This window comes from Rattus norvegicus, chromosome 7, assembly GCF_021556685.1.
Source record: "Rattus norvegicus strain SHRSP/BbbUtx chromosome 7, alternate assembly SHRSP_T2T, whole genome shotgun sequence".
In the NCBI taxonomy this organism is placed as follows: domain Eukaryota; kingdom Metazoa; phylum Chordata; class Mammalia; order Rodentia; family Muridae; genus Rattus; species Rattus norvegicus.
In genome coordinates this window covers 80,197,947-80,210,628 of record NC_141540.1, presented here as the reverse complement: position 1 = coordinate 80,210,628, position 12,682 = coordinate 80,197,947, and the positions used below count along the sequence as shown (strand labels likewise).

General features: G+C 34.7%; 1 protein-coding gene across 50 annotated transcripts in view; it reads right to left on the bottom strand.

The window, feature by feature from the left end:
• Rims2 (regulating synaptic membrane exocytosis 2) overlaps nt 1–12,682 on the bottom strand; it is a 520,587-nt gene that overhangs the window by 233,186 nt on the left and 274,719 nt on the right. For all 50 annotated transcript variants that reach the window (XM_087555439.1, XM_087555408.1, XM_087555415.1 and 47 more), the window contains 4 exon segments: nt 11,130–11,229; nt 10,031–10,154; nt 7,713–7,759; nt 4,856–4,968 (listed from right to left, as the gene is read on the bottom strand). In XM_087555439.1, coding sequence (XP_087411565.1) covers nt 4,856–4,968; nt 7,713–7,759; nt 10,031–10,154; nt 11,130–11,229 — 384 coding nt within the window.

Genomic DNA, 12,682 nt, shown 5'->3' with positions numbered 1-12,682 from the left:
GGTGAACTTCTAAATGCTTAAAGACTAGTATAACATACACAAGAAGTAAAACATAATTCTCAGAAAGAGCATCACATTTATCTTCTGAACTTTTTAAGCTTTATTTTAAAACCATTTCTGAGAATTAAAAGAATTGTCATAACCTAATACATAGCCCATAGATGTCAATGATAGAATAAAACCTGAAGCACATCTCTGAGTCTGAAAATGGATTAAGAACATCCCCATCAGCAGACTCCACTGCCTCTCCCCTTTTGTCACCGACAGCTAAGGACTCCATCTGTCTTTCCCACTGTCACTAAAACTGGCAAAGTGTACTGGGCAAGCTTCTGCCCAGGCTCAGGATCAACTAGACAGGCATGATTAGAAACAAATCTAAAATCCAACCCCCACTGTTGGTCACCAGGAGTCGCCTTTCTCTCTACAAAAATTAAGGAAGTACCCCAAAGAGGAAGTGCTCAGATATGGAAAATGCTAAAAAAAAAAAAAAAAAAAAGTCTGTCTGCATAAATCTGCATAGCAGAAGCTTTTTAAGTCAGCAGGAGTGGGAAGCTCCCACAGAGTAACTGGAAGCACTGAAGGCTGAGGAGCTTTAGAGATTTCACTTTCCCTGCTCACATCTCTACAGTGTCTGAGGTAGAACATGCCAAGAAAAGGAGATCGTTACAAAGATATTTTACCTCATGAAATGAAGGTTCTACTTTAAAAAGAATATTTTCAAAATAAGTAATCCTTTATAGTAAACAGTTTTCCATTACCTAAAATAAGCAGCTATCAGATTTCTAAAAACATTTTAAACCTTATGTTTACTCATGAGTTAAAAGATAACTGTAGAATATGTCTGAACATAGAGGACATTTTTTAATGATGTAAAATATACAAAACATACAATGAACCATTTAAAGGCTTAAGATTCAGGAGCAATTACTACACTGGAAAACTGATTTTCTACATTTCATTTTCTACAGTTTCAACCTTGGTCATTATCTCAGGAAAACACCCGGCAGCCTGCCATTGCTCTATTCCTTTATCACTGTGGCTGCCTCTGCTCAGCCCCACATCGTGTACAGGGAGTGGTGACAGTCTGCGCCATGTCTGTAACAGCTAAGGCTTCATACAATGAGGGGCCTGAAACTGCGCACCACAACCCGTGACTGTCTAATGCCATCTTCACTGCCCTTTGCACTATGATCTTTAGGACATTCTTTTCATGCAATGCAGCTAGAAGAGTAATGTTATGAGAATAAAGTAGCAAAAGTTCAAAAATTAAACTTCAAAGAAATGTATGAGGAGCCTTTAATTCCAGCTCACAGCACAGAGGCAGAGCAGAAGGGTCTGTTCTGTAGTCTGGTCTGGAAAAACAGTATTTCCAGATCAGTAAGGGCTACAAATTTAGTTTAATTTAATTTGTCTCAAATTAAAAAGGAAGAAGGAGGGAGGGAGGATGGGAGGGAGGGAGGGAGGGAGGGAGGAAGGAAATTGAAAGAGGAAATGGTAGAGGGAAGGGAAGGGAGAGAACGGAAAGGAAGAAGTAAAAGAAACTGACAACTTCATACATGAAATATTTTTTAAATGTTCTCAAGTCTCATAAAAGGAGATATGAATACATACTATTATTCTAAAATTAATTGAATTTTTAAATGGGCAAGTAAAATTGACATTTGTAATATTTAGCAAAAGTAAAACGCTAAAAGATTAATATAAAGTAATTTTGTGACAATAAATCAATCACAGACACTATAATTAAAAAAACAAAAAGTAATCAGTATAATCAGTAAAGAGTATCTACAGAAAAAAGAGAGAATCCTGAGACCTTCTCACCTGGAGAAAAAGAATGAGAGAAGGATTTAGCCTAACAGCCTATCAAACTACTAGCCAAATACTGTAAGCAGACTTAAAACCATTCAGAATCAAAACAGTTGTCTTGCAAACGAAACAATTTCGAACTTAAAGAATCACCATAAGGACACACTGCCAATGGACTAACAGGATTCAGGAAGAATACGTTTGACTGGGCTCATTCTGATTTCTCATCAAAAACATTAATGGTTCTTTTGTGGGTAAGTCCTAGAATAACAAGCAGTCACGGGATTCAGCATGGGGAGAAAATTACTTACACACAACTTTAAAAAATTAATCAACAGATCTGAGTATAAACAGGCAAACTAGAGCAATCCATCATGTGTTTTCTATTTGACAACATATCAACAAATGAACTAACATAGTAGGAAAATCACCTCAAAAATAGACAAATAATCTGTGTTCTGAGGCATCAGAAATGTCGTGACTTAATAAGGGATGCACACAAGTAGAATTTCTGAAAAGCAAATGTATCCAAATGTAGGAGAAAATGGAGCTGCGACTGTGATGGTTAAAGAAAAATATCAACTTGAATGAATCAGGGATCGCCTGAGAAATGATCTTTTTGGGCATGCCTGTCAGGAGGGAAGACACTCTTCTGGATGGCTGAGCCATTCTCTGGGCAACACCCTGAGAAAGGGAGCGCAGCACTAACCAGTGTCCGCATCCTGTCTGCTTTCTGGTGGGTTTAAGATAACCAGTTATTTCACGTTCCTGATGCAGACTGAATAAACCCTCTCTCCTCACGTTGCTCTTATCATATTATTTAATTACAGCTGCAGGGAAAAGGCTAAGAAAAAGGTCGGCTATCACTGCCTAGGAGTTTTCTAAAGAACTGACATTCATAGGCAAGGTGCAAACTCCTACCTTATTGCACTAAACCAAAATTCCCTACATGCTGATACAGACAAACGTGTAAATAACTCAGGAGAACATCTTGCCTGTGCTGACCTAACACAAAGCACATGACTGAAATCGAAAATTTTATAGACATAAAAGGCATTCTACTTTGGTCATTTACATACCTGGTGACTAGAAATACTATTTCTGTTAGAAATTTAATTTATATGTATATATACAGTTATATGGATGTGTGCACATATAATATGTATGTATAAAATAGGTGATTGACATATTAGATGTGATTAGATTTTTTAAGTCTTAAGTTTATACTTTAGCATTTGTATTATAATTTTACTTCTACAAAGTTCTTAACACAGTAATTTATTATAAATTTTAATATGTATCTAAGTATTTCAGTGGCATGATTATTTGTAATAATAAAAACTAGAAGTTAAAATAAATATAGTATTATAGACAAGGAAATAAAAATAAATTTTTAAAGATACGACAAAGTTGTAGTTAATATAGAAAAAAGCAGAATTCAGACCATGTGTGTAGAATACACTTATAATCTGAGAACATTGAGGCAGAAGGTGAGGGGTCACCAGAAGTTCAATGCAAGCCTGGTCTACATGTGATGTTCAGTCCACTTAGCACTATACAGAAAAATTCTCACTCAAAAAATACACATAAGAAAGAGAAAAAAAGATTGCAAAAGCATGTGAAACTTTGTTTATTATATATGTGCATGTACTTTAAAAGGTCACACGTGGTGATAGGATTATTAGTGATTTTACTCTTTGGTTTTGTACTGACTAGATTTCTGATAATAAATATGAACCATACTTACAATTCCTGTCTGTTTTGTATGTAATTTGATTGAGTATCTGTGTTTAATTTCAAAATGCATGGAATTAACACTTTAACTAAGCTCATAGACTAGTTTCCTCCCAGGGTATAACATGAGAGTATGCCTCACACTCGGGACAGTTACGTGGACTTTCAACTGCCCTCACAGCCTGGTTTGAACTACTCTCAGACTGATTTCGAATCAGGACAGAATCAACTGAGTTTTAAATTTCTCCAAATCCCTTCTCTGTACTTCTAGCTTTCTCTTCTAGCACAATTTGTATGTGATCTTGTAATTTGAAATGTTGTTAACAAAGTAGAACTGTTAAAGAGCAATAATGCTCCTCAAAATGCACCATCTCCCCTTAAAGCTAAGAGAAGGAAATCCCAGCTGACATAACAGGAAGGTATGGCTAAGGAATTTAAATACAAGTTTTAATAGTTTGGGTTTTAACTGTCATAGTTTTAATTAATACCAATCTCTGGGTTTGAGAACTTAATTCTTTTCTTTAGTACTCAGGAAATTCCAAATTTAACATTCACAAGTTTATTAATAACTAGTAGAACAATAAAGTTGAATTGCTTTAATATGGGAATGAAAATGTAATGAAATCACTTAAATTTGTGAACCACATGTAATAATATAATATAGAATATGTAATTAAACTCTTAATATGAACTTGAAGATATGCCAATAGCTCACAAAATGAAGTTACCCAGTACATGTGTGAGTCTATTATATATATATTTGTGTGTGTGTGTATGTATATGTATATGTCCCTCATTGAATTATTTAGTCTTGCCTGTTGCAAAAAAAAAAAACAACACACTTCTAGAACTTTATATATTCAAACAATATTAAAATCCACCCCAAATTTCCTTAAGACTAAAAAACATGATTACGTAAATATTCACTTCTATCTTAATTCAATCTTTGTATGATTTTCCTCTCTCTTAAAAAATAATAGCAATTCCAAGTCATTTAAAAGAGTAAAAATCATCACCCCAACTTCTGAAATAATGTCATGGTTAAAAATGGTATTACATATCTTCATAAAATTATTAAACTTTATAAATCTCACATTAAAAAAGCATTATAAGAAATAACCCCAAAATTTTAAGTAACTAAAAATTATGAAAAATAAAAAGCTACTGGTAAAAGGATAAGGTAAAGTTCTATGAAGAACTTGGCTTACAAATGAAAAAAAAAGAGAAAGAAAGCAAACAAACTAACAAAAATCCTAACATCGCATTTAAAAGCCTCCTTCACTATTCCCAAAGAGATGATCTTGTGATTACATACTGAAAGCTGTCCAGATAAGAACTGTGGGACATCCCTCAGCATGCCAGGACTCATGGGAGAGGTAACCGATATAGACGGACGATCCATTTTTTGAGATTCAAATGAGCTAGAACCTGAAATGACAATTATACACAAAGAAAATAAAAGGTCTCTTCCTATTTCAGAATACTCAACATACTTCTTTTGAATTGTCCTTTAAGTGTCGCTTGATATAGACCATTTTATTTCATAAAGTTATAATCTTAAGGAGGTTTTAGTGATGTTTTGCTTTTGTTTCAGACAATTGGTTTTTGTTGTTTGTTTTTGTTTTGTGATTTAGAGGCACAGTTACACCTCGCTGTGCTGACTCTGTAACAGCAGCAGGCTCTGCTCCAAGAGTCACTTGTCTATTATCTGAACTATATCACAATATTGAGAAAACATTTAAAATGCAAAAGGAAGAAAAACCAAACCAGAAAATAATAAGCCTTTTCCATAACAATCAAAAATTTAAATGCTAAGAACATAAGTACTAGAATGCCAAAAATTATTAAATGTGTGGATAATTTTTAATGCACATCTCATGTAATATAAAAATATTACTCCAGTAGAAATTAAATGAGAGGTTATGGAAAAGATAGACAATAGCAGAAACACCAATAATGCAATTTATATGTGTGATTTTGGTTCTGAAGAGTTGACAGAATCAGTTGGAACGTGAACAGAAATAGATATTAAGACCCTGGCAAACTGTACACACTAATAAGAGGACTGTGGCGTTCCACTGTGAAGACAGTGAGCGGGACTTCAGGTGATGCTGAAGTAGTGCAGACGAGGACTGAGGGCACAGCTCAGGGCAACACTGGCACTTGCCAGCTGTGTGTGATACCCTAGGCTCAATCCTCAACTGTGTAGGAGGAGAAACACAGGATGCAAGAAATGCAGGAGAGTACTAAGATTTCCACCCTATTATCCAGAACACAATGTCACCTACATAGCAGGTATGGTCTCTGTAAAAGTCAGTGCATTGACGTCTCCTGGAATCTAGAACACTGTGCACATGGTGACAGGAGAGGAGGGATGAGCAGTAGAACTTACTTTGGAACCACAGTGACTTTTCACATCATTGTGACTTTCACAATGTGAAGCACATAACATAAATAGCACTAAACATTAGGGTCAAGACTAGAATTTGAAGTCAGCCTGTTGACCGTATGCCTACTTAGAAATGCACATGCGTAAAAGTCACTTCTAGAATGTCTGTCACAAAGTTCTGAGGGAAAAGTGCAAATTTAGGCTCAAAAAGTAATTGTGATTGATGCCTTTTCCCAATATTCAGAAGTAAATTAACGATGCCTTTGTAGAAGTAACTGGTTAATCACAAGGCATGAAGAGATGATGATAGCGTCTTTCAATAATACAATGTTGGCAGTCACTTGGCTAGCAGTTAAAACCATATAGAGCAAATAATCCACAGACATATCCAGAACAGTACCTTTGAGAGTGGTCCTTAGAAAGGCATACAGTCTAATGTTTAAAGAGTAAAAATTTGGAACCACATTGAACACACATTCTTGTCTCTTCAGGGACAAGTTTACCTGCATGTCTGAGGCTTTTTAGATAGCCATGATAAAATGAAGGGTTTCCTATTGCTTTCATGGTATTTTACTAATATAAAGAAAAGACCTTGGCCTTCCCATAGTTTTTAAGAATTATTATAATGATATGACTACAACCCCAAGTTATAGGTATTAAATAAAATGAAACCAATGACAGAAGCACTATATAATTCGAATGTCTATTTATTACAGTATAGTTTATTTGACCAGGACCACCACTATCTTGCCACTGCCACTATACTTGGGACATTTCCAAGCTTCACTTTGCTCAGCCCTGGCTTCATTATGTTTTCATGACAGAATCAAGTATTAAGTATAAGTAGCTCTTTGAAAGCATTTCCTAGACCGGAATCCTCTAAAGGCAAGTGGACATCCTTACAGAGGCTTTAAAGCCTGTTCAATGTGGCTGCTGCTGCTGCTCCTGAATCTTTATTTCCCTTGCAAACTTCATTCGGCTGCGCTGTCCTCCCTATGTTAACTGCACATCAGTGCTCCCTGATGAGCACCACTGTACTGCCAGGTATCTTTCCACCATGACAGCCACCCTTGGAAGTTTTGTCCAAACTACTATGCAATTGTGCATATCATAACATTTTTTTAATTGCAACTCTCATCTTCTCTCCCTGTATCCCTTATACTATCTTAGTCAATAAAGAAACAGTTCATCAGAAAACAGCTAATTTAAGATATAAAAATGCAGTTGAAAACAAAGTTGACCTTATGTGTTTGTTGTCCCATTACTGTTGTGATATAAAATTAAACCTACTATCTTAATTGGAAAAATATAAATTAAAATAAATAAAACTATTCACTAGATTTTTCTAGGCATACTCTTCTACAAAATAGTAGAGTTACAAAATTACAAACTTTACATTTTGGGGGAAATTTGGGGAGTGTAGGTAGCTATTGTAAATAGTAAAAATGGTCAGGACTTTTCATTGGGATATATGGGTACACAGTCAGTCGAAACTTGCCTAACTGTGTAATTGATGTGTGGTTTATTAGAACATGTTTTAGAAAAGATCCTTAAAAATCTACAATAATCATGGCCAGGGAAAATAAAATACTGCAATGATTATATTGTTTGTATATTTTTCAAAGGAGATGTAAAATACTATAAAAATTTCCATTTTTATATAATTTAATAGTTGAGGCTATACATTTACCTATCTTAAGCCCATATTACTAGATAAACTTACTTACTAGACCTGTAATGAATGACATGTTTAATGGCATATCCTAGAATAAATTAAACTTACTGGATTCCAGTTGTGCATGAGTGCTATCAGGTATTCTAGGCATATCTCTGGAAAGATAGAAAAGGATAAAAATAAACTTTTATCAATTGAAGCATCTTCTATTTCAATCAAAATTAGGAATAAAATGTGATAACTGGAAAATAAATATATAAAAGCTTATGAAAATGATAAAAGACCAAGCACAATTTTTTGTTTGGGTTTGGACAAGCTGGTCTAGGTCTCCCCCTCCCCCCGCCGGCCTATGTCTTCTATGTAGGTGAAAATGGCCTTGAATTTACCACACACTTGTCTTTTCCTCCCAAGTCTGGGGTCACATTTTTACAGCTTATTCCATAAGGAATTAAAACTTACATACATTTTAGCATATTTATACAAATATACACTTTATTTCCTATGGGCCTTATTGTATAACCCTTAGAATCTAATCTACTCTGAAAAATACCTAGTATTCAACAAGGTAAGTTTTATGAATATATATTAATTCAATTCTTTATATTGGCCTTCTCTTCTAAGTAAATTACACTAGAATTCAAATCAAAAATCAGTAAAACATTGCAATTGTAACTAAAAATTTTAAATGTAGGGGTCACAATGATAACAGGCAAGCATGATTCATACCAGGAGTTCCAAAGTTACCTTGTAATAAATTTATCAAAATACCTATATTTATTTGATTTGAGTAGATAGTAATTGTTGTGCTTTGCCCTGAAGTTATCTGTATTTTGATGTTAATTCCACTGCCCCAAGGACAGCTACCTAGTCACATACTCAGGAGTCAGGTGACTTCACCAGAACCTCCCCATTGAATTTGTAAAGTACAGGTGAAGGGCAGGTACAGGATAGAAGGAGGCCTGTCATTGGAGGAGAAGGAAGGATGGGCGGGAGAGAAGTTTGAAGGAAGAGGAGGAGACAAGGACAGAAAGAGGAGAGACAGGAGGAGGAGAGTGTGAGAAGCCATGGCAGGTGATGTTAAGATTCTGCTCTGTGTATTTACAGGTTGTTATCAATGTTCCTAAGGGATGGATGGTACCGGGCTTTGTATGTTTAAGTGGGCAATTATATATCAATTGGATCTAAGATTATTGTGTTGTGTGTTCTTTAATGTGTAGATTTAAGTAATATAATGGAGTGTGGCGACTGGTCTGGGCCGCCAGGAGTTGGGATATGTTTCCGCCAAGATATCTTGGGACACAGCTGTGCGGACCCAGAGAGGTAAAAGACACATATACCTTTCTATTTTATATATTTTTACAACAAGTAATAACTAGTTTTATTCAAAAATATGACTATAAATTATTAAAATATTAAATATTATAACTTGATATAATTTCATATTAAGATAGAGACATTATGGTTACCATATTTCCAAACTTCAAAGAGACAAAAGGCTACAATCCATTATTTCCAAAATGAATGAAAATAGCACTTGATTACAAGAAGAAATTTCTGTAGCCTCCATTCATAGATACTCCCATTTAATTATTTAATAATTCACTCAATAGTTCACTGCCAAGGTACACATTTTTCTAATTTAATTTGGATATGCCTTTTATATTATCATATAAGTCTCTACAGAAAATGTGCTGGTAGGACACTTCCTGAATAATCTTAATAAGGTAGAAAAAGGTTAACTTTACTGATGGTTTTGGGAAAAATTAACTATTTGCAATAAATACAATGACAGTGTGTTTTAATGTTGCCTGTTTTAATCTTATTAATCACATTTTAAAAGAAATGACTTTTCCTTAAGTAGTCCCTATATGTGGGAATTATATGCTTTTTGTTAATATCTTTATAAGCTAGAGTCTCCATTTGAAAAACAAAAACAAAAGAAAATGTAAGACATGTAGACTATAGTGATAGACATATTTTTAATGTAAAAGACTAATAACTTTTCCTAAAAGTAATGACATACTGCTTTTTTCATTTTGTAATTAATAACACATTTTATTGCAATTAGATAAAGAAAAATCATTAATTGTGGTCAAATGTTTTGGCTAAAGATAAAAGATATTCTGAAAACAACTTTTTATAGAGCAGTCAGACAATTTTCTGTTGCACACTGCAGAATGTTGATCAGCAGTCAAACACTGCTCATGCAGAGGACCGAGATTTGGTTCCTAGCATATACATGCTGGTTTCCAACCATCCATCCCTAACTCCTCGAACACCAGGGAACATAGCCCTCCTCTGACCACTGTATGTACCAGGCATGTATGATGTACACACATATATGCAAACAAAACACACATACACATGAAATAAAAATAAGTAAGTCTTAAAAAGTAAGGAAAAATAAAATGCTAAAACTACCTTACCCAATCGGCCTTGAAACAACAAGCTCAACTTGTGGTTCAGGCTTGGATTCTAGAATAATGTTGTAAACTTCCTCAAATGTGGCTCCTTGCAATAGCCTTCCATTCCATTCCAAGACTTCATCACCTACGGTGTCAGGAATAATCTTATAAATATAAGGTCCACAAAATATACTCAACATAAAAATAATCACTGGATTTCAGCAAATTCCAAAAGTATCTGCACCAGACAGAACAATGTACACACTGAGAACAACTCAAGGGGCAGGGGATTTGATAGCTAGGGCAGCGTGTCTCATCCAGATAGGATGCTCAACAGGAATGGTGCGGAACACTTACAGCCACGTGAGTCCTAACAGAACTCCTAACTGTAGACAATTAGATGACACTGATCAAGGTCAACCCTCTCTTTGGGGACTGCATGATTCTATTCTAGATTTGTAGTGGACACATGGTTAGTTAAGCACTGCTTTCTTTAAAGCATATCAATTGCCTAAACTCTTAAGATCTGTTGTAAAATGTTAAGTGATTCGCATTATATGAAATCTTCTTCAAGAGATTTAACAATTTCTCCAATAGAAATTGGCCAAATAATATGGGATAACATAATTTAGAAAATGTGCATTCATTCATTGATGGAGTTTGTTTTCTAAACAAAATTGATTTTTTTAAAATAAAAATAAAGATTTTGGGAAACAAAATAGGCTAATATTAGAAGCAGATTAGAACACCCGTCACTAACATATAAAGTTGGGTATATAGCGTGTAGGAGGAAATATAACAGAAGCCGGAGGAGAGTGGTAAAAGGAGCAAATTATATTGTGCCCCCCCCAAAAAAGCATTTTTTTCAAGAAGGTATTGTGTTTAGTATATACAAGGAATAGTTTTTCATTAATGACAAAAGGTTTTAATTTACGTGGTAGAATCACCTGGTAGAATCAATTAGCACGAGAAGCCTTTGTCTTAACTCTCCATGACTAGCCTTTCTTTTTGGCGGAGCTAATGATCAAACCCATGGCTTTGAACGTGTTGGCCAAACATCCTGTGACCGTGGCCCCAAAGCTGACATTTTAAATGTAAATAACCAGTGGTAATAACCTACCTGGTCTAAGATGTCCTACAGTATCAGCTAAACTTCCTTTTTTCACTTTGGTAATAAATGCACAAAGTCGACCTGATTCAGTCATCTTTCCTCCTACAACCTGTTTAAAAGAGGAAAAGATTGTCGTACTATTAAAGTGAACATAGTCAAGGACTCAAAAAAAAAAAAAATCAGACCAATTAAGAGACTCTAAACTGTAATTTAATGTACTAAATTTTATTTCTTAAATAGTATAATGTTGCCATTAGAAAGTAAATGCCTGCAAAAGAGACCTTATATATTCCAAATTTGTTGTAATTTATTTTCTACTTGCTAAAATACACATACCTTAAAAATCAACTCAACAATTTCTTCCTTATTGTAGAATTCTCATTTTTATCATGTCTCAAAACATTATACATTTTTAATTATATAAACATTTTAAGTATAAATTTGAAACACAATATAAAATCTTCATTGTTTACTATGGTAATGATAGAGTATAATATTTCATTAACAATCTTTTAATTATATTGATGAAATACATAATGATAATAGACCTTTCTTAAGAAAATTATAAAAACTAACTTCATATAAACTTTAGATTATCTGAAATCCAATTTTTCTACTTCTTATTTTCCATTAAAATATTTATTGTAGAAAAAGAAATACATATTGGAAACATACATCAGGAATGCTGTAAAATCATATGGAAAATACAATACTCTTACAAAATTGACTACTTGACTCTGATCAGCCACCATTCATACTGTCCAAACCAAAGTTCACAGCAGCCGAAGCAAGTGACGGTGACTAACTTCACTGAGTAAACTGTTCTCTTATGAAGTGAGTTCAGTCACTGAATGAAATTAAAAATTACTGACCTATCGTATCTTATTCCACACATATATTCCCTGTTTATGGTGAATTATACTCAGGTGCAATTCAGTCAATATTAATTAATACTGCTTAATTCTGAAAGTTAAATGTTAGTATCTTATAGTTGCACATGTTCATGCAAATATTTTAAGAAAACTGTTGTTGCTCAAGAAAATTTAAAAGGCTCCTGTAACTGTTAGTGTAATTATAATCAGTAGTAATTATAACAAAGTTCGGATACTATGGCAGACACTGTGCTCAATACAAATGCTGCTTTAGTTTACCTTCTTTCAACAACTCAAAGTGCATCTGAGGCCATGAGACCTTCATTCTTCCCAAACTGTATGAAAAGTGCTTTGTCCTTTACCCTTCCTCCGGTCTCCTGGCTCTCCCTCTCCCTCTCCCCTCTCCCCTCTCCTCTCTCCCCTCTCCCCTCCTCCTCACAAGGCCTGGCTCTGGGTCATGTTCACTCTGACTCTGCCAGATGTCTAAGTTCACAGATGTACATGTGCATGAGTAGGTCTGGATACCAGTTTGTGTGTTGGCAGGCTTACATGTCTGAGTATACATAGATTTGACTGTGTTTTCAGGTGTGCATGGATGTGTGTGTGTGTGTGTGTGTGTGTGTGTGTGTGTGTGTGCGTGTGTGTGTGTGTTTGCATGTGTGTATGAGTGTGCACGGACATGTGCATATT